The following is a 22,720-nucleotide window of genomic DNA, read 5'->3' on the forward strand; positions in this document are numbered from 1 at the left end:
ATGGGCAGGGCCCTTGGCAAGCTACAGCTACGCTGGATCCATCTCCAGTCACTCCTATGCGCTGCTGGGCAATAGGTGTGGTTTGAATCCTTCTGGGGATTCTGAGGGGGCAGCTTCGATGCCCGTGAGCCTTCAAGGTCAGCACATTCCAGAAATGCCTCGATTACAATATTTATTGTATTTCTCTTTCTCTTTGCTGGCACGGAGGGGCCTCCACTCGCACTCTCATGTCTCATCCTTTTCAGAGGCAGATGCCACTTGTATCCGTGCAGGGGGTAGCTTCAGAGTGGCTGCAGGAAGAGGCTGAAGTGGTTCTTGGTGCAGCCTGAATCTCCTCCCCATCTGCACCTCCACCTCCAAAATGCAGCCAGTGGAGCTGGGGAGGGGGAGCAAAGAGGGAAGATGCCCAGGTGGGTTTGACACTGGCAGATGCTGAGCTGGCAATGCTTGGCAGAGCAGCGAAGGAGAAGGAGCTGGGCAGGGGCAGGATTGTGAAGAATCATAGTCCCCCTCCAACTCTCCCCTTTTAAGTGCCACCCTGCCCTAATTCCACCCTTTCCTGAGGATACACCTCCACCCCACGGGGAGAGACTCCCTCCCTGACATTGCCCTAGGCATCCTCACTCCTTTAAGGGAGAGAGATTCCCTGCATGTGCACTTCTTGTTGCATCTGGCTGAAGTATTTCCTCCTGTAGGCTACAGAGTGACATCTAGCGACTTTTCAGGGTTTCTCTGGTGATTTTCTTTTGTGTGAGGTTGGCAATGCTGTGAAAGAGGCAGGTGTCTCTAGCTCATAGCAGGAGTCCAGCCCAGCCCCTGAGCCCCCTGGTGGAGACCAAGAATGGGGAAGAGCTGCTGGGTCTGCTGTCTACCACAAACCCAGACCATACTGAAGACCTGCAGATTCTGGAGCCACACCAATGGACGGTGGTAGGAAGTAGCCCAGGAAAAACAGACACAAGTCAGGTTGTACAGCTGCAATATGAGAGGGTGTGTTTTGGCAGGATCCCTGCTGACCCAGTGGTGGGACCCCCCTACCTCTCCTAGTGCCCTGGGCAAGTACTCAGTGGACTGGAGTGGGCCAGGGTTCATCTTCCTCCCTGCTGCCAATTATACCACTGGGTGGAAGTCTACTCAGCCTAGGCTGGAAGGCTGGCACCTTACCTGTGGCTTGCCCCTCCCAGGCTGCAAGCCCCCTACACTGTTTGCTGTCTGTCTTAGCCCGGAGGCTAGGCTTAAAGCTGCTTATTGCTCTGTCATAAGGCCAGAGCCCAGACTGTGATTAGTTGTCTGCCCTAAGCAAGAGGCTTGGGCTAGGGACTGTTAAATAGCTTTTGTTGGCTAACACTGGCAGTCAGAGCAGTCTGCCTCTGAGCCTGAGATGGAGAGATCACCACACTGGCCTATACACAAAGCAGCTCAGTTTTCTGCTTTTCTGGAATGCAGTGGCATTGTCATAGTCACAGCCCACAGTGCTGCGTTCCTGTATGTGATCAGGCAATCTGGAACCAGCAGTTCTTCCCAGTAACAAGAATCTCATTCCAATTAGAAAATAATCCTTACGAGTGTCTCTCGGACCTTGCCATATTCAGGCTCTGCTGCTGCCCCGCCTAAACAGAGATTTCCCACAAAACTCTCCTCCACTAACAACTTTTTTTCTTGCACTTGCTCCTATAAATGCTCCCTTGTCTAAACCAACAGCCCATCTGTCTCTGCCATCATGGGGGGAACCATGGTCCCATTTGAAGTCATTGCTGTCCCTGGCGCTAAGTGGCTAAACAGTGGCTGTGTTGCTCAAGGCTGGGCTTTTTTAAGAGGCTAAAGGAGTGAGTTGTCCATCATGTCTAATGTTGGGGACCAAAATAAGGGGCCATGTTTTCAAAAATGGCCTCTGCTGTCTGAGCTCTGTAGTAAAGAAAAGCCTTGCAGATTAACATCATTTTGCATCACAGTGAAACCCAATGGAACCGTGGAAGGAGGAGAACCCAGCTAGCACCGGTCATGAGACAAGGACCATGTTTATCCTGGACACCTCACTAAAGAAAGGGCAATAGCACTTCACCATCTCAAGTGTCCATCCTCTTATACACCTGTAACAGGCAAAAGGTTCTATTTCAAAGGTCATCACTCCCTTCAAAGCAGTTGTGACAGTGTGAGTCAAGAATGTACAGCAGCAGCCACCTCAGCTGTTGAAAGGAAGAGAAGAAAAAGGAATTGTAGAAGTTAACTAATAAGAAAAGACAGGACTATGTAGCACTTTAAAGACTAACAAGATGGTTTATTAGGTGATGAGCTTTCGTGGGCCAGACACACTTCCTCCGATCAAATTGTGGATGAAAATTGGCACGACCATATACAGTATACCAAAGGGATACAATCAAAAAAAAGTGAACACATAAAAATTGACAATATGTGTTCACTTTTTTGATTGTATCCCTTTGGTATATATGGTAGTGCCAATTTTCTTCCACAATTTGATCGGAGGAAGTGTGTCTGGCCCACGAAAGCTCATCACCTAATAAACCATCTTGTTAGTCTTTAAAGTGCATAGTTCTGTCTTTTGTTTCAGCTACACCAGACTAACGTGGCTACATCTCTGTTAACTGATAAGCTGAGGTATTTCAGCATTTGCTACACACACAGCAGCAGAGGCGCTCAGGGAGGTTCAACCTTGCATGTGCTTCTAACTGGCCTGCATTCCATATGTGCGCCATGCATCAGAACTGTTTCTCTTATTGTTTAGTATAACAATAGATGTCTGTTCCATATGCAGTAATGTAGCTACAGAAATATGGGAGCAGAAGCTAATCTGTGCCAGGAGGCAGAGAAAGCAGTAATTGCAGCTGGTTCCCAGATGAGCAGGATAATCATACTAGACTATTTGTCACATAACAACTTGGAGACATTTTATGTTATCATTCCCAAAGACTGGAATTAGACTGAACAATGTGCTGTTACATTTGCATTTTTGGCTCATTCTACTGCGAACATTTGTTGTGTGTCAGCTGCAAATCTACCCTCCTGGCACTAAAATCATAAACTTCCCGTTGTTGGACCAAACACAAACCATGGAGCACACGAGTCCTTCCCCGGGTAGCTGGGTGCCATTAGAGATGTCAGTCACTTCAGCAGTATAGATCATCATTAATCCACAAGAACATTTGGGAACTCTGGAACATCTCCCCCCCACTTCTCAGGGTCCTAACGCCTGGGTTTCAGCTAGAGCCCAAATGTGAACAGCATAATTAAATAGCCCTTAGCCTGAGCCATAATTAAATAGCCCTTAACCTAAGTCAGTTGGCATAGGCCAGCCATGGATTTTAATTGCAGCATAGATATACCCAGATACCTGGAGAGCTATACTGAAATGCCCCGTTCCCAGCCAGAACACCAGAGGCATCTGAGCTCCAGTAAGGGCAGGGCCAGGTCTACAGAGCACAGCAGCTTGGGTGGCAGGTCATGTAGGCAAGTGGCCATGCCAAGCAACAACAGTCCGGATCCCCAGCGGCTGGGGAAGGCTGGGGCCATGCCGTGCATCAGCCCTGGCTCTCAGCTAGGGTTGGGCAGGGCTTGGCTGAGGAGTGGGGAGAAAGTCTGTGAAGGGGAATGGTCTTGGGGAAAGGGAGTGCCTTTGGGCAGAAGGAGTGGGACTTCGGCTGCCTTCCCCAGCTGGACCTTCACCCATTGCCCATGCACCGCAGGACTTCCCAACATCACTAAGGGGGAGCCAAGCACAAGGAGCTCAGCCCCACCCATGGGAAGCCAGCTGTGTGGGGCCCAAAGTGATGTGAGCCTGCGGAGTAAAAGCTGATGGCATCCAAACCTGAGGAACCCAGCAAGGCCTGTGGGGGGGGGGGGGAGAGGAGGGGAGCATGACGAGACATCCTCTTCTGAGCGGGAGTGTTGCCCAAGTAGCAGCGGAATCTAGGAGAGCCAAGTTGGCAGACCCCTGTGAAGTTCAGCAGAGCCTCAGAGACTCTCCAAGACCTTCTGTGGAGTAACCCAAGGGGCAAGAGACCTACCATAGGGGAAGCCAGGTCAGAGGAGTGCCACAGAGCACAGACTGACATTTCAGGCCTAAAGTCCCAGAGCAGAGTCCAGGGCAAGGAAGCCAGGTCAGATGTGGCTGGGAGGCCAACGCTCCACAGCTTTGGGAGACTTCTGAGCTCCAACAAGGAGGAGCCGAGTGGGAACTGTTGCGTGATTTGGATGTAAAAGTGAATTAGATGGTGCAGGTCACACCTCGCAGCATGTGAGTGAGCCCAGGATTCTGCTACTAGCAGGAGACAACCAGAAGGATGGTGGCAAATTGTTACCCTGGTGTATATTTGGGGTAGGTAGGCCCAACCAAGGCAGAGCCTTCAGAGAAGCCCAGTTCATTTGGCAGAGCCCCTGAGAGTATGCAACCCCTCTCAGGGTTACCCAGGCCTCAAGGAAGTGTTGAGGCCCCAGGAGCCTCACAGAGCCCACAGGGCAACCAGACCACCCAGAGGGATCCAAGCCTAGCAGGCCACACTAGCATATTCTGAACACCCACACAATCTGCTGTGAGTGGCAACTCATTTTGGGGTATCATTTTTGAGTCTCAATGCGGGGAGCTGTATTTGTGGGTAAAACCTGGAATAGCACCGTGACTTCTCTTTACCCAATTTGAGCACATTTCCCAGAATGAAGGGAGATTGCTAGCAGGCAGAGCACCTCAGCACTCATTCTTCTCCCCATGGAGGCAGGGCTCAAAAGAGGAAAACACAAGCACTACAGAAACATCATCGCCAAAGGAAAGGGAGAGCAATGGACATATTCTCTACCTGTCACCCTCCCGCCGTGGCAGCTCCACCTGTCATATCTGCCAAGCCAACTGGGTGTATCCATCCAACCTCGGTCAATCTCCAACAAACCCTAGCAAGCCTTCTCTGCTGAAGAGACTCCAGAACAGCTTTGCACAGCTGCAGAAACACTGTAAAATAATAATAAATTATAATGTGGTGACAATCAGGAGCCGAGATAGAGGGAACAAAATGACCCCTTTGTACAAGTGTAACCCTTACATTTACCAACAAGCCTGAAGCTATGTGTTTAAACTTGCCCTGGCACAATTCAGAGCAGCTAGGTCAGAATGCATTGCTCCTTAAAACATGGATGGTCTCTGACTCTGTGGAGCAGTTCAAGTCCCAGGCTTTTGTTTTGCCCAATAATTGCTTAGTTGATGATCACAGAACCAGGTGATTGTTGTAGTGAACCACTCTCTGTGAAGCTCTGTGATTTATGTGCTAGCTCAGCCATACTCTATTGGCAACATACTTTTTGTGGTTTAAAATATAGATTGTCTACTCAGGTTTGTGGTAAAAATAGCTCCCTTGGCATGCAATCTCAGATCTACATTTGGGGCATTCTATCAAATGCTGTTTCGGTTAATGAGGTTAATAATTTATGACACTGGCACTGCAATGGGATACAGGAAATCCATCTATGTAATACCCACTCCCATTAAAGAGGGGGAGCCTCTAGAGAGGAGAACACATCCTGAGGAGTAGGAGGGGCCAGCTGCATTCATTTCTGATGACACTCATGGATATATGCGGTATGGAAGTATGCAGCGCACTTGATGTGTCCAGAAATCCAATCCTTCCACATTGGTTAGACCTTGCTTGGAGCAGCACTGACTCCTGACTTAGGAGTAGAAACAGCCTTACTGACAGCACTTACAGGAAAAACAGATTTGTTCAGGGAACTGCGACTTCTGGTCCCTTGGCTCCCTGTGACCCTGACTGATGCCTTGTCTGGTGGGTACTTCACGGAGTTTGCCTTAGCCAGCAGCTCCAGGAGGGGCTGTGTTTTCTCCCAAATGCCTCTGCCGAGAGTTCAGCACACTGTCTCTTCCCTTCAGTTGTGTACCACAGGGACCTGATCTCAGAACAACCCAAGTCTAGTTAAAATAATAAATCGGGAGAGAAAATGGGATGACAGATAAAGGCTGCCGTGTCTGCACAACATCTCTGCTCAGCTGGGATCCCCTCAGGATTGATAGGGCCTCGAGCAGAGTTCACAGTGAGGATTGAAGGGGCATAGTACAAAGCAGTGCTTGACACTGACTGAAATACAATGGTCCCTGGAGAGCCAATCTACCAACAGATGCTTAGGCACCTGCCTATCCAGCCACTGACTGGCGTTGGCCTGTATGGCCTCAGCAAGGATGAATACCCCTATGAAGGGTATGTCATAGTAACCCTAGAATTCCTAGAGGAGATGGCCAGGGTAAGAGAAGAGGTGGACACAGCTGCCTTGATATGCCCCCACCCTAAAAGAACCTCTGATACATCTGTGCTAATAGGGATCAATTTCAGTCTCTTCAAGGTACTCATGGACTGCTGCAGACAATGAGCTGGGGTCCAATATCTAAACACCCTGATGAGCCACAGTGTGCCTGCAAAGATGGAGTGAGAAGTGCTTGTTTTGAATACCGACTGAAGGGCAGTAAAGGAGGATAAGCAATGGTAGAGCAACCAGCTAAAGGAGAGATCCCTGAAGGAGTGCTGGTCCCCAGTGGAGTCATAACCCTGCCTGCTAAAGCCCAGGAAAAGGCGATTATACCGGTTGCTAATGAAACAAGCCATGGTGTTGTTATGAAGCAACAACAGAAGATAGCAGACCTCTTTGAGCCTGAAACCCTTGTAAGACCCTAGTGTGAAACTGAAGTTCTGGTGATAGATCCTGCAACGTTTGACTTTGGAGATTTGCCATTATCAGAGGAGTAGAAGCATCACCCAAGGAAGAAGCCTTGATGAAAGAAGCAAAGTATTCTCACTACATAAGTAGTACTGGGGGTGTGCAAAAGGAGGAGAGCATAACATCAGATTATACGATTCCTGACCCTTTAGGGAGAGACCTAGGATAACTGCACTCTCAGAAATGGAAAACGTGTGACATCATCTTCAAGAGCTGACTGCGAATTGCATCATTGCAGAGTCCTCAAGCCCCCTACATATCACCTATGGGGATGGTCCATTAAAAGAAAGGGAAAATCCAGATATGTATCAACTACCACATCCTAAACAGCCATATTATGGTTGATCAGTGCACCATGGCATGACTACAAGATGTCTTTGACTGTTTGCTGGGAAGCCAGTGGTTCTCAGTATTGGATCACATGTAAAAAGAGAAGAGTGAAACCTTGTTGCAATTATTCCATCTGCCCTTGAGGGTACACTATTTTGGAGGAAATGGAGCAAACCTAAATGGACTTAGGAAGTGCTGCACTGGATCTCAGTAGGACCTTTACAAAAATCAACAAACATGACTAGTGCTACCAGAAGAGCCATGAGGGCCCTGCATGATGATGTTGGACATTTGGGAAAAGAGAGAACCCTGAAACTTATTCATAGTAGGGTATACTGACTCCAAATGACTGAAGACATACACAAGAAATGTGAAAAATCACCCAGTGTGTTCAAAGGAAAACTATGCTCACGAGAGCAGCATATCTGAAGAATATCACCAGCAACAAACCTTTGGAGCTGGTATGCATTGATTTCTTGTCTTTAGACATGGACAGGAGGAATATTGGGAATATTTTAGTGGTGACTGACCACTTTACACGGCATCTGCTGGCATATCCCACCAGTGACCAGAAAGCCACCACTATTGCTCGGTTATTGCAGGAAAAATATTTTTCAATTTATGGCTACCCAGCTTGGATGCACTCTGAGCAGGAATGGAACTTTGAGAGTCACCTTCTGAAGTGAGGATGGAAGGAATTACGAAGTCTAAAACAACACCTTCCTGGTGATCCTCAACCCAAATGATTTAATCAAACTCTGTTGCATATGCTGGGAACTTTAGGTCCCGTGCAGAAAGCATCCTGCAGCCAGCACATTTCATTTTTGGTGCATGCCTACAATGCCACAAAGAATAATGCTACAGGAGTCACTCCATATCTCATATTGTTTTAGTAGGAGACAAGGTTATCCATAGACATGTGCTTTGGGGTATCAGAGGAAGGAGAAAGCTATGAGACACATCAGCAGCATGTTTCCTGACTAAAGCTAGGTCTACATTGCAAAGAAAAGTCAGAAAAAGATACGCAAATTGAGTATCTTTTTCCACTTTTCTTTTGAAAGAGGCTTTTCCGAAATTTGGCCTGTCTACGCAGAGCCAAATGTTGGAAAAAACCTCCTCTTTTAGAATATCCCTTCTTCCTTGTAGAATGAGGATTACAAGGATGGCAAAAGAACGCGTCCACTTTTTCGGCAATTGTTCCGAAAATCAGACGTGTTCCTTGGATGTGGCAAAGCTATGGTATCCCAGAAAAGCTCTGTAGTGCACACATAGCCTAAGAGATACTTATCATTTGGCTATAACTGGTGCCCACAGGAATTCAGACAGTAACGAACACTGATATGATGCTAGGATGCATTCACAAGTGCTCCAGCTGGGGACATGGTTCTGCTGTGAAATTAGGGTGTTGCTGGCAAACACCAGATTGCTCACAGATTGACGTGGTGGTGGTGGCAAATCTAGAAGAACTGCTGGTCTACAAGATTAAAGCTGGGACAGGGACAGGACAAATAAAGATTATTCATAGAAACCTCCTTCTACCTGTGGGGGAGATAGTAGGTTCCCCTTATTGAATGGACCATGACATGGGATCTTGGTGAAAAAAGGGTGCTGGATCAAATCCACCACTAACATACATACAGGGTGTGCCCTCTGAGGCTAATACATCCTTATCTAGCACATCTGAGAGTGAGTCTGAAAAGGAGGACCCTACTGTGGAATATCCTAGAATAGAGACAAGATTCCAGCCTCAGCTAAATCTTTTTCAGCTCTAAACTCCAGGGTTGAAGCATTTAGGCCTGTTCATGGCAACCCCCTCCCCCTATCAACACTGAGACAAGCCTGGGACAGTGAATTTGTCCCACCAACTTCCCAGACCTCCTTGAAGAAAAACAGGTTTGTGTTGAAACTCCTAGATTGGAGAGCAGAGGGGACATACAAGTGGAAGGTGCTCTGGGCATTCCAGTACCACAGCAAGAAATGCAGGGCCTGTACCAGTAGTGGGAGTAGCCTTAAGGGAACCCTCACCATCCCTAGCACATGAAGAATTTGCCTCTGTCAGGCCCACTCTCAATAGGCACAACAAGGTTATAAGGCCAATAAACAGACTAGCTTATGATGGACCTGCAGCGGTTAGTGAAGAAGTGATATACTTAGCTCACAGGCTCATGGCAGCCATAGTGGGTTTCTTCAGAGCCTCTGAGGAAAAATCAAGCAGTTGGTATAATCTGGAGTGTGATTTGCCAGGATGACACATTCTTAGCTGGAGGGAGGATGTAAACAGGGTCTGAATGAACTCTCTCCTGACAGGAGGCTGGGAAAGGGCAAGACTTCAGGAGCAAACTGTATGTACATGAACACACTATTCTGCTTAGACAGCCAGCAGACAGTGGAGTTGCATAAAGAGATCAACTATGGCCGATGTTGGGTGACAAAGAGAACTGAATGCATGGGTAGTAAAATGCTGTTGTCAATACTATTGTCATTATTGTATGAAGAAAGGGGAGCAAAACTGCTTAACCTGTCCCAAATGAGGAGGTCGCCCTCAACTGAAACAACCTCATTAATGCCAGAGCCCTGTGAAAGTAAGAGGGGTGGGAATAAGTGTTCAAGTCTGTGGTGTGGACTCTCCTCAATTGTGCCCTGTTTGTTTAACCTGTTCCTTCCCACAGTTCAAAGACTAAGTAGGCTTAATGGGAAGCCTCTTTGTTATTTTCAATGCTCAGTCAGAGCTGCAACTGCTTGTGGTGGGATTGTATTTCCGACCAGTCTGCTAAGGGCTAAAAAGCACTAACAGGCCAACCTGCAGAGGTCACAACAGAAAGGTGAGTGGCAGCAGAGGGCAGTAGGTGGGAGTGGCCCATGGGAGCGGCAAGCAGGTGGCTGGCAGAAGCACCCAGTCAGAGCAAGATATACCGAAATAACATAGTCTGCATCTACACACAAGCAGTTATTTTGACATATCAAAATAATGTCGAGCTGGAAGACTTCTTACTCCAACTCCTGCAACCCTCATTGTACGAGGAGTAAGGGAAGTCAGAGGAAGAGTGCTCTTTCTTGGACCTTCTGCTGTGCAAACATAGCCAAAAGCCGAAATAAGCTATTTCGACTTAAGCTACTCAACTGACGTGGCTCAAGCTGCATAGCTAATTTCGGCTTTAGCCCTCTGTGTAGATGTGCCCTGAGACTCTCCGACCTGATAAGGAATCATCAGGGGACAATATAATGAATATGGCTGCAGCTGCATCAACTCCATCTGTCCCCGCCACAGCAAAGTTTCCACGTGAGCAGTATTTTGTTTTGGTGGTTGTTTCTCCCAGGCCTGCAGTGAAACACATGAATGGGCATTAGCCCAAAGGTCTTTAGACTCTTTTGTCACTGCAGCCAATACTGAGCAGTGTTTCTGGGGAGAGAGCCAAAGGCAGGCTGGTTGGCCATTGCTGCTTATGAGTTAGTGGCAGTGTTTATTTGCTGATGTATGTCAGAGGCTTCTCACAGAGTGGATGGTGGGGAGGCGGTGTCGGGCAATTTGAGGCACATTGGGAGCTGGGACAGAGTCTAGCCCTGGACAGGGGCAGTTGCTGGAACTTGGGAGAAGTGAGACTGGCACATCTCCAGAGAGATGAGAGACTTTTCATCTGCAGCTCAAAAGGGATTTCATGCCTCAGTTTATACCAGCATGAGTGGGTGGGACTCTGAGGCAGGGAAGTATTTGCAGACTCCACCATACTGTTCCCTTTCAACAGGGGAGTGCTTTGGGGAAGTACTTTCAGGAGTCCATGCAAGCAGCACTACTCCAGGTCTCTTGTTTCTGACCCTCCCTGAATTTACTCTCCCAGGCATTTATAAAACCTCCTTTCACAGGGTGAGAAATGTTCCTAGAAATATCCCTTTGTTTACTACTGTGTATCTGGACACAAACTGCAAAAGACTCTTGTGCTCATTGAGGCTGAGGGAAAATGCCTTCCCAGTGCCCACTCCCAGGACCTTGTGCCCTCAGGTGAGACTTGAGGAAGGGACAAATGGTCACAGCATTCCACTGCCCAGGCTGTCCCTACACACGCCTACCCCACACTGCACAGTGAAACTGTCCTGACTCATCTCTCAGGGCCCTTCCCATCCAGACAGGTGGGGCAGGCCCCTACAGGCAAGGCTTTTCCCTGAGCAGATGTAGGACACAAGAATGGACAAGCTGGTCAGAGAAAGGGAACCAGGAGGCTGCTCAGTCACTGACCATTTAGCTCCACACACAAAAATCCACATTGACCAGGGCTGAAGTCCATGGCATCGAGGGACTGTGCTGGTGGGGGGTAAGGCAGCTCTGGCTGTCCAGGGCAGAGTGACATCTACATTCCTCTCACACCATGTACCTCCAGAGTTACAATACATACATTTTTATGGGCAGCTTCCCAGAAAGTCCCCATGATACTCTTTGTGCCCCAGCATTCCCAAATGAATCAACCAAACAGGAACATGGAAATTCAAGCCTGTTCCACATCCCCAGAGCCTGCCTGTGATCCTGGAAAGGAGAACAGAGAGAGAGAGCTTGAGGAATTTAGGTCTGTCCACAGCACCTTCAAGAGCACGATTGGGCTTAAAACCCAAGGCAGCAGTTTCTTTGGGGGGTGGGCTAATAACAGGGGACACGTTTCTGCTGTTGCATGAAGGACACTGGACACAAGCCATAGGGCATGTTTTTCAAAAGCAGCCTTTTGCCTCAAGCCCAAGTGATACCAGGACCCCAGGGCACAGCACTCTCCTGCTGTGTCCAAGTTCAGGTTGGAAGGGGGCTACCTTGTAGAAGAGTCAATGCACAGGAACTACCAGCTCCTCACGCACAGTGGGATGAAGCTCGAACCCTGCACCATCATAGTGCCAGCTGAGGGACTCACCACCACACCTGCAGCCTGCAGCCTGGCTAGCCCCTTACATTGCCCTGGAGAGAAGGCTGCTTTGTAGCCTAATGCCTCCCCCTCAGCAGCACAAGCTCCCATACCTCACAGCAGCAAAGGCAACTTGTGTGTGTGTGGGGGGGGGGGGGGGGAGTTTGAGCTGGGCTGAGCAGCTTTTCTCCATCCCTAATGAACTTAAAACCCCTCCAATTGGCTGCCTGCACTATTTTCCCACCTCCTGGAGCACAGCAACCAATCAGAGCTGAGGCAGGAACAGCTTTCTCTCTTAGCTGGGCAAAGCCAGTGCCACTCTCATGAGAGGGGAAGGGACAGAAGTAGGGCAGGTGCCCCAGGCTGCTGGGCTCTTGAGCCCCCTTCTTGCCTCACCCTTCCCATGAAAATGGTTTTGGGTTGCTAAGGGGTGGGGAGAGGAGGATGCTAAGGAGCCTAGCAACCCAGGGCAGTTCCACTCCTGTTGCCCTCTCCCCTCCCATGAGCAATGGGGACAAGTTGGTGCATCTGCTCCCTTCCCCCTCCTGGAACATTCTTCAGGGAAAGGGGCCAGCAGATTCCAAAGTGATGGCATAGAGAAAAATGACCTCACAGCACAAATGGCCTGTGCAGCTGGCGGCAGCAACTGAGAGCCCTACCTATGCTTGGGAACTGGGTGAGCACACAGCCCCAGCCCTGCTTTCATGGGAACAGAGTGGCAACCCCCATCCTGCACCACTGTCTGGCTCCGCATGGCCACCTGCTGGGACTGGACAGGGGTGCTGGCAGGACAGATTAATAGCAGGAGAAGGTAGAGCGATGGGGGTTGGGAGCCAGTGGGCTCTTCCCTACCTTAGTTTAAGGCTCCAAGCAGGCTAGGTATCATGGGACCTATGCAGAACTGTCAATGGTGTCATTCTCTGTAAATTATAATGGCCTACTTGCATACGGTAAATAGCTTGCATATTACCATAAACTTCATCTTAAAAATAAGGATGTAATTTTAGTGCTGGTGAACGGCATCAGCATGAGAGTCCTGGTGAACAGAGCCCCCTGTCTGTATGAAGGGTACCCCACCCTCCATAGAGCTCTGTAGCTGCCCTCAGCTCTAGTATGGTGCGGAGGTGCTGTCACTGGGGATCACAAGGACAGCTTGTTCTCCACAGCCCAGGCAGTTCCTAGTATTGCTGCTGAGTTTGCTTGTTTGTACAGAGTAAGAATGGTGGTGAGTTTGTGAAAAGGGAGCTGGAGATGAGACCCAGCAAACTCATTTCACACAGGGGTCACCAGATGGCCAGTAGCTGGGAACAGCTGTTAGTGCTGCTGCACAGGGCTATATTCATACTGGAGAATAGCAGATGAGAGGCTGTGTAGCACATTTGAGATGTGTTGGGGCAGTAAGTCCCAGCTGTTGCTAGTGTCACACCTGTAAGAAAGAGGTAGTTTTCTGATTTTAAAAGGGCAGAGTTAAGGTTTTCCAGACAACTGCATATCTTTTCTTGACCATTGAGTACTTCACTTTGCAACCTTCATGTTCTTGTAATGTTGTTTATTTGTGTGCAATTTCTTAGGGATGTTTTTATGTCATCGTGACAGGGTGCCATTGCCCTGCACTGACAGTGGTGTCGCCGCAACTCTCTGGGAAGAGCACCAGCCGGCATGCCACCTCTGCAGCTTATGCTCAGAGGCAGGTAGGGAGAATCTGGGGGTAGCTAGGGCCCTAGGGGAGGCTAGGTCCAGGGAGGGGGAGGACACCGGAGGCCCTAACCAGAGGCAAGCGGGGCAAGCGAAGCCCCAGACATAAAGGCTGTGTCTAGACTGGCATGATTTTCTGGAAATGCTTTTAATGGAAAAGTTTTCCGTTAAAAGCATTTTCGGAACAGAGCATCTAGATTGGCACAGACGCTTTTCCACAAAAGCACTTTTTGCGGAAAAGCGTCCGTGGCCAATCTAGATGCGCTTTTCCGCAAAAAAGCCCCGATTGCCATTTTCGCGATTGGGGCATTTTTGCGGAAAACAAATCTCAGCTGTTTACACTGGCCCTTTTGCGCAAAAGTTTTGCGCAAAAGGGACTTTTGCCCGAACGGGAGCAGCATAGTATTTCCGCAAAAAGCACTGATTTCTTACAGTAGGAAGTCAGTGCTTTTGCGGAAATTCAAGCGGCCAGTGTAGACAGCTGGCAAGTTTTTCCGGAAAAGCGGCTGATTTTCTGGAAAAACTGGCCAGTCTAGACACAGCCAAAGGGAGGGTGTGTGACAGGGCAAAACCCCAGCCTGGAGCAGGGGCTGAAAGGAAAGCCCCAGCTGGGGCAGTTAGTGCTAATGAGGGCCCAGCTGGGGGCTATATAAAGGAGACTAGTCGGCTGCTCAGAGGAGACAGCAGTAAGGATCTGTCTGCTAGGGAAGTAGGTGGCTCCCTGGAACTAGAGCAATGCTGGGGAAGAAGGGTAGGGCTAGGGGAGCTCTAGCCAAGTGAGCTCCCAGGCTAGAGGGCCTGGAGCAAGGCCCAGGGCTATGAGGGCTGTAGTGAGGCAGCCATGATAGGCAGGGGAACTGAGAGGATGCCGTGACCAGGGAGAAACGCAGGGAGATACCACCTGGAGAGAGGTGTCCAGTGAGGCAAGAGAGCTAATCCCCAGAACAGCCAGCTGGAGGCGCCAGGGTGGTGAGTCCGCCCTGCAACAGTCATGTACAACAGTGAAGAGAGAGTCTATGGATGTAACTATAACAACTTCTTGATCATGTGTCATCAACACTGAGCTGTTAGCATTGATTGTTACACATAAGCTACAGAATTAAATTAATCTGTTGTTAGCTGAAGAAGGCTGGTGTCCTGGATTGAGGGAACCAGGTGCTAGGTCTGGGAGGTTGTTTGTGGGTATCTCCAGCTTGGCCTGTCCACCCTCACCATAGTTTCTCTGGCAGTTCCTAGTGCCATATCTGTTGGTGCTGCTGCTTTTGCTGTGTAGCTGCATATTTGGCTCTTGAGAATGTTCTTGTCCAGTTAGTATTTAGATTGCTATTGCTTTTCTGACCAAGAAGTCCTTGAACATTTGGTCACCAATTTGATGACATCTGTTGTTCTTTCACATGTAATGGGAGACCATGGGAAGGTTGCATAGGCATGGACATCTCCTCTACAAATGGAAAATTCAAGGATCACTATATTGTGACTGTTGTGAGGTACAGCTATGCAGCACATCAGACAACAGCCCCTTTCACGCTTATAGGCTACGTCTACACTGGCATGAATTTCCAAAAATGCTTTTAACGGAAAAGTTTTCCGTTAAAAGCATTTTCGGAAAAGCGCGTCTAGATTGGCAGGATGCTTTTCCGCAAAAGCACTTTTTGCGGAAAACCGCCGATCGCCTTTTTCACGATCGGGGCTTTTTTGCGGAAAACAGTACTATGCTGTCTACACTGGCCCTTTTGCGCAAAAGTCTTTCGGAAAAAGACTTTTGCCCAAACGGGAGCAGCATCGTTTTTCCGGAAAAGCACTGATGATTTTACATGAGATCGTCAGTGCTTTTCCAGAAATTCAAGCAGCCAGTGTAGACAGCTGGCAAGTTTTTTCCGGAAAAGCAGATGATTTTCTGGAAAAACTTGCCAGTCTAGACACAGGCATACAGTGATGGCATAAGGGGAATCCATCTAGCTACACCAGGGCTATGTCTACATTGGCAAGATTTTGCGCAAATACTTTTAATGCAAGAGTTTTTGCGTTAAAGTATTTGCGCAAGAGAGCGTCTACACTGGTATGTGCTTTTGCGCAAAAGCATCTGTGCCAGTAGAGACGCTCCCTTGCGCAAGAAAGCTCCGATGGCCATTTTAGCCATCGGGCTTTCTTGCGCAAGAAATTAACATTGCCTGCTTTTGTGCAAAATCTTGCCAATGTAGACACAGCCTCAGGAGTATTAGAATGCCTTTTGTATTGCAAGATTCCATTATAATCTCAGACCATTGCATTTGAAATGCCATAAGAAAGAAAACACGTTTTTGTTCCTGCCTGTTTTCCTGAACAAGGAATGTAAGAGATGGAAAATGGTAATAGTTAACATATTAAATCTTAGCTAACCACAATGGAACTTCACAGAACAAAGAAGAGGCAAGGTTGTGGTTCATGGACTTTTCTGCTGAAGACTAGCAAAACTCAGCAGCACCAAAAAGTAGCAGAGGTGGCGAGGGATGGATGTGAGAGCTTCTCAAAGAAAGGAATCTTTTATAATGGAAAAAAATAGTAACCTAAATGTAAGACACACTACAGACTCCTTATAGTATAATTCCTGCCCTGCCTATGGGATATCAGCATGATTTGAGTGCAGGAAATGTAGATCTACCACATAGACTTCTTCCAGTTCAGCCATAGGAGCAATGGCTTGTGATTTGCTATTATCTAGCCATAGAGGAAGACACAGGCTACACTTTGCCAGTGGGACACACAGCTCTTTGGGTGTGTCTAGACTACATGCCTCCTTCGATGGAGGCATGTAGATTAGCCAGATCGGAAGAGGGAAATGAAGCCGCGATTAAAATAATCGCGGCTTCATTTAAATTTAAATGGATGCCCCGATCTGCCGATCAGCTGTTTGTCGGCAGATCGGGGGAGTCTGGACGCGATGCCCCGACAAAGAAGCCTTTCTTCATCGACACAGGTAAGCCTCGTGAAACCAGGTTTACCTGTGTCGATGAAGAAAGGCTTCTTTGTCGGGGCATCGCGTCCAGACTCCCCCGATCTGCCGACAAACAGCTGATCGGCAGATCGGGGCAGCCATTTAAATTTAAATGAAGCCGCGATTATTTTAATCGCGGCTTCATTTCCCTCTTCCGATCTGGCTAATCTACATGCCTCCGTCGAAGGAGGCATGTAGTCTAGACACACCCTTTGTGAGGCAGCAGAGGAATGTTGGGTGTTAAGATTCCTGGGTTATATTCATGACTGTATGGGCAAAGTGTGGTGTAGGGGTTAGAGATAGTACAGTTAGGACCATTCCTTCTGAAAGGCAGCATGAAGCACTGGCTGAAATTTGGCTTTGCCATATCAGAAACCTGGATTCCCCATCTCTATCTCTGCCTGTACTGTCTGTGTCCATCTCCCAGTTACCTCAGTGGTGGAATGGGTTCATGACAGGACAGGTAGAAACGTGAGGCCTTAGCTGGTGATAAGGGTTGGGGAAGCACACAAATGCTGATTGCAATCAGTGGAAGAACTGGGCTTAGAACTCCCAGGTTGCATCTTAGAGCCCCAGCCCCCATATAGAGCACAAGGCCTTTCCCCTGAGCTGCGGGAATGCGTGACAAACCTGTTGCATGTATGAATGTTATACGAGATGCATATCATTCAGCAGCTTTGCCCCTGGCGGCCACACGCTGGCCCACTGCCCTGCCCCTCAGCTTGCCTGACATTGCAATGGTAGCTCCATGGAAACAGGAGGGCATGGGAAAGGGGGGTGGATGGTAATGGAGGCAGGTGCACAGGCCTCACAGAGCTCCTGATGGACACTAGATTGGAACTTGAAGCCCCAAATGAAAATCTCCTCCTTGCTCTCCACTGACAGCATTCCTGCCTCTCCTCCCTTCCAGCCCAGTGCACCTAGCCTGGGTCCCTGTTACTCCTGCCCCAAAGTCCTTGCTGTTCTTTGCAGTTCCCTTGCAACCTAGGGCATGGCTACACAACAGAGCTAAAGCAGAGATAAGCTACACAACTTGAGCTATGACAATTGTGTAGCTTAAATTGAAATAGCTTATTTTGGCTTTAGGCACTGTCTACACAGCAGGAAGTATAAGGTAGAGCACTCTTCCTCCCACTTCCCTTACTCCTCTTACAATGAGGGTTACAGGAGTCAGAGTAAGAAGTCCTCCAGTTTGATAGTATTTTGACATGTCAAAATAACTACCTGCTGTGTACATGCAGACTCTGTTATTTTGGAATAACGCCAGTGGTTCTGAAGTAACGTTACTGTGTAGACATAACCCTAGATTCCTATACAAATCTAGCTATCCATTTATTATCTCTTTGCCCACCACTATTGTCACTGAACCAGTGATGGGATCTCTTGCAGACAAGCCAAGAACCAAGCAGCCATGGAAAATGAAGAGTGACACTAGAGAAGATACCTCCAGGTACAGGGAGTTGAGTGCAGAGGGTTGTGTACCCCTTGCCTGGGACACCCCAGGTCACATTCTCCAGGAGCTGCTGAGCTAGGCTCTCCCCAGCACTGAGTGGCACCCACGCAGGTACATTCTGTATGAGAGTTTGTCTCTGGTGGGAACACTTTGCCCATCAACCCCAGTGCACTATATTTGCACACAGCGCAAAGCCATGGCTACAGTAGGCTTTGAAGTACATCCAGCTCTGCCCTGCAGTACAGAGACACTCCCCATCCTGGGTCTGAATGGGCTGACTGGGACTACTTCCCTTCCACAGCCATTGCCAGCTGCCAGGAAGGAATTAGCAATGGGCAGTGGGGGATTTAGAGTTAACGGGGCCCTGTGCTCAGCTTCATGTTGCCCCCCTCTTGGGACCCAGCCAAGAAAAACATTCTCTCTCATCTTCCCTCCTCCCCTTCTCCTCCTATATTACAAGTATAGGAAGAAAATAACAATAAAGTGAGTTCTCCTGATTGTTTTTGTAATCTAACTTTTTTTCCCCTCACAGGCCACTTAAAATGGCTGAGGGTCTCAGTGGATCACTTAATGATCTCTCCAAATGTTGTTTATACTGTTAGCTAACTACTGTACAGTGCTTTGGATAAGAGAATGCTTTATTTTTAAAAAAAGTAGTAACCTTTCTTCGGTTCATCTGACAGGAGTTGTTGGGCTAGAATTTGAGATCCTAAGATCTAGATGAAAGTTGATATTTGCATTGTGCCAATGTGAAAAACTTGTAAAAATAAAAGTATAGATGATGTGCCTCAAATGTTTTATTATTTCCCTAGGCATAACATACAGGAGGGGCAATCAAAATTAGTCTGTCAGAGCAACATGCATGAGAACTATCTCTGGACAGAGAAGCAATTGATTGAAATCACATTCTCTGAGCTCTTGTTGGAGCCAAATCCTGTTCCCCTTAAGATCAAAAGGAGTTTTGCTGGTGAGTTCACGGGGAACAGGTTTTGACGTTTGGAGAGGAAACAACAAACCCAATCCAGCAAGGGCTATCCTGCTTATTATACCACAGGGATCAAAGGCTCCTGGCTCATGTGAGAAAGTCAGGGAGTGCGGCTCCAGGAGGTCCCTCCCCTGCCATTGTCGCACAGCAACGATCATGTACAAAATCTCTGTCTCTGCAGCATCACTGAGGGTAAGGGGTCAGAGCAGCATAGGGGTTCAAGGAAGGATATAGAAGGGAGCTTATGTGGTGTCCAATGATCACTCCGGTCTGGTCTAAATAGAGTTAGGTCAGTTTAACTTCATTACTCAGGGCCCTGAAAAATGTCATGCCCTGTGTAGTTAGGCCAATGGGAGGTCCCGTGTGGTCACCACTTGGAAAGAATTCTTCCTGTGACATGGCTGCTGCCTGCTGGGAGGTGGATTTAGTGGAGCGAGGGAAGAACCCCTCCTGTCTTGTCATAAGTGTCCACACGACCGCGCTGCGATGGCGCCTGCTTTGTTCTGTGTCAGGTTCCAACTTGCAACTGGCTGTGCCTAACAAGCACGTCGCAGCGCCTTGCTAGGGAAGCTCAACGCTTAAAGGCACAGACCCCAATTCCCCGGACTAAGCCTCAAACTCCAGGTGCCCTTCTACCCCTGAGCATCCCCAAGGCTCATGGGGTTAAGACTCCATGAGCAGTGCCACCCCCATTCCAAACACTGAGGACAGAGGAATCTGTATCACCCTCCTTTCCATGTGCCCTATCTGACAGATAACACACCAGACACCTCCCCTCTGCTGTCACCTTCAGAGCAGAAGCAGCAAGTCCCCTAGGGCCAGAAATATGGGGAGAGGGCGGAGCGTCACGCTTAGTCCTGTAATGCCTGACGGCCCCTCCAGCTGCACAGCACAGACAGAGCTGAGCCCAGCAGCACAAACAGGGGAAGCAGGACAGCCTGCAGCACTCAGTACTGTGCTGCTGGAGAAGGTGAGAGGCTTGGGGCAGGCAGGGGAGCGGGGGTCATGCAGTCCAGTCACTGTCACAGACAAAGGATAGGCACACAAAGGGGCACGACTAGGTACCCCCAAAACCAGCGCCAGAAAGCCGGGTTAGTGCACTGAACAACATGGAGCCCAGCAGTTCCAGACATCTGGCAGCCAGTGCCATCTGATCAATGGTGAGATTGTTACACGGTTCTGCTTTGGTGAGATTGTTACGTGGCTTTTATCGGGTGAGATCATTCTGCAGCTCTGCCTGGTGAGATATTTTAACAGCTCTGTCCCGGGGAAATTGTTACACAGTGCTATCCTGGAGAGATCGGTAGATGGTTTTGTCCGGTAAGATTGTTACATAGTTTTGTCCACTGAAATTATTATTGTGCTCGGTCTGGGTGAAAATGTGATGTGGCTCAGTCCCAGTGAAATCATTACATGGTTCTGCCCAGTGAGATTAAGAACTGGTTCACTGGCTGAGCTTAAAAAGCCAATGATCGATTGTTAAAACAGAAGAGACCACTGTGATCATCTAGTCTGATCCCCAGAACTTCCTTGAATTAGTTCCTGTTTGAACTAGAGCGTATCTTTGGGAAAAAAATCTTTCAATCTTGATTTAAAAATTGCTAGTGTTGGAGAATCCATCATGATCCTTGTAAAATTGTTCCTGGGGGTTAACTACTCTCATTGTTAACAAGAATTATATGTAATTTTGAGTCTTGATTTGTCTCGATTCAGCTTCCAAGCATTGGGTCTTTTTATGCCTTTGTCTGCTAAATTGAAGAACTCATTATCAAATAGTTCCCCATGTAGGTACTTACAGACAAGTCATCACTTTCTCTGATAAAATAGACTGAGTTCTTTAAGTATATCACTATAAGACATATTTCCTAATCGTTTCATCATCCTCATGGATCTTTTCTGAGCCCTCTCCTGTATATCATCATCCTCTTGAACTGTGGACACCAGAACTGGAACCAGTCGCCCAGTACCAGTCAGATCTGTGCCAAACACAGAAGTAATATATCCTCTCTACTCTGCTCTAGATTCCCTTGTTTATGCAATCAAGGATTGCTAGAGCTCTTTAGGGCACAGTGTTGCTGGGTCTTCATGTTTAGTTAATTATCCACCATGATGCCCAGGTCTTTCTCAGAGTCCCTGCTTTCCAGGGATAGCATCACCATCCTATAAGCTTGGCTTACACTCTTTGTTCCTATCTACATGTCTTTTCATTTGGACATATAAAAATACATATTATTTGCTTATGTCCAATTTATTACACATAGGGTCAAGAATTGATCTTTACAGCACCTCACTACAAATGACCCTCTCAATGATGACTCCTCCTCTTTACTATTACTTTTTGAGACTTATCAGTTTTTAATCCATTTAATGTGTGCCATATTGATTTTGTAACAATGTCACATTAAATTTGTCTGAATAGTTATCAGTGGGGAACCTATCATAGAATGAGGATGCTTCTATAAAATCACTGCTTATAAAATGTGTGAGGCTATGTCTACACAGCAGTGTTATTTTGGAATAACTGATGTTATTCTGAAATAACAAAATCCACATCTACACAGCAAACAGTTATTTTGACATAATGTCAAAATAATGTGGAGCTAGAGGACTTCTTACTCCGACTCCTGTAACCCTCATTGTACGAGGAGTAAGAGAAGTCGAAGGAAGAGTGCTCTTTCTCGGACTTCCTGCTGTGCACACAGCACCAAAAGCCAAAGTAAGCTATTTTGACTTTAGCTATGCAATTGACTTAGCTCAAGTCATGTAGCTTATTTTGACTTTAGCCCTGCTGTGTAGATGTGCCCTGAATGACACAAGGACTGGCAAAGTGATACAGAGCAATCTGGATTGCTTGATAAGCTGGGCCAAATTCAAATGAAATGTTTTTAATGTAGAGACAGGCAAGAGAATTTTGGTAGGTGGTAAACTTGCCAGAATCCATTCTGGGGGCATCAAAACTATTTGTGAATTTACATTGAAGTCGGTGAGTAGTTTTGACCAGAAAAGAAAATGCTTCATCCTGACATTTCATTTTTAAACAGTATTTTGTTTTAAATTTAGCTATTTAAAAAACGCAAATACTAAAAAGGGTGAAAAATATCTAAAAATGATCAATAACAAAATGAGAAAATGAAAAAAAAATATTTTGGGTCAAAAGAAATGTTTACTTCAAACAAAACGTATTTATTTATTTATTGGTTTTGATGGGAAAACCTCTAAACCCCAATTTATTTATTTATTTTTTACAGTTTGGCTCTTGCACGGTAACATTTATTGTTCACTCAGTTCCATTTTAATACTGCCAAATGCAAAATTATGCACCTAGGAACAAGGACTGTAGCCATAGCTACTCAGTTGGGGACTGTATCCTGGAAAGCTGTGATTCTGAAAATGATTTAAGGATTAGTACTGGACAAGTAAATTAACACAAGCTCCCGTTGAATGCTGTGGGAGAAAGGGCTAATTAAATCCTTTGATGTAAAAACAAGTCACTAGGCTTTAGGACCAGGGTGGGTAACCGCAGGCCTGGACTTCCTTGGATACTGCCCCTGAGGCTCAGCACTGGGGAGCCCTCACTGGTGCCTCAGCCCCTCAGTCACCTACCTGCAGGGCTGGAGCACACAAAATCTACTAGCCCCCCCCCCCCAATCTTCTAGTCTGGGTGGGCAAGGGGAATG

General features: G+C 47.5%; 1 protein-coding gene across 5 annotated transcripts in view; it reads left to right on the plus strand.

Moving 5' to 3' along the window:
• Positions 1–17,790: 17,790 nt before the first annotated feature.
• The window catches only part of LOC102461020 (serine/threonine-protein kinase SBK2-like), a 39,055-nt gene continuing 34,125 nt past the window's right edge, over positions 17,791–22,720 (plus strand). For 3 of the 5 annotated variants that reach the window (XR_016348885.1, XM_089776442.1, XM_075921479.2), the window contains exon 1: positions 19,869–20,013. Coding sequence is in view for 2 of the 5 variants with exons in the window: in XM_089776442.1 (XP_089632568.1) it covers positions 19,870–20,013 (144 nt within the window). In the remaining 3 variants the exon portion in view is untranslated. Of the gene's footprint in view, positions 18,170–18,870; positions 19,026–19,868; positions 20,014–22,720 lie in introns of those variants that run through there. The other 2 variants (XM_089776443.1, XM_089776444.1) reach the window with 2 other exon arrangements.

Source organism: Pelodiscus sinensis, chromosome 2 (assembly GCF_052426305.1).
Source record: "Pelodiscus sinensis isolate ZL-2025 chromosome 2, ASM5242630v1, whole genome shotgun sequence".
Lineage (NCBI taxonomy): Eukaryota > Metazoa > Chordata > Testudines > Trionychidae > Pelodiscus > Pelodiscus sinensis.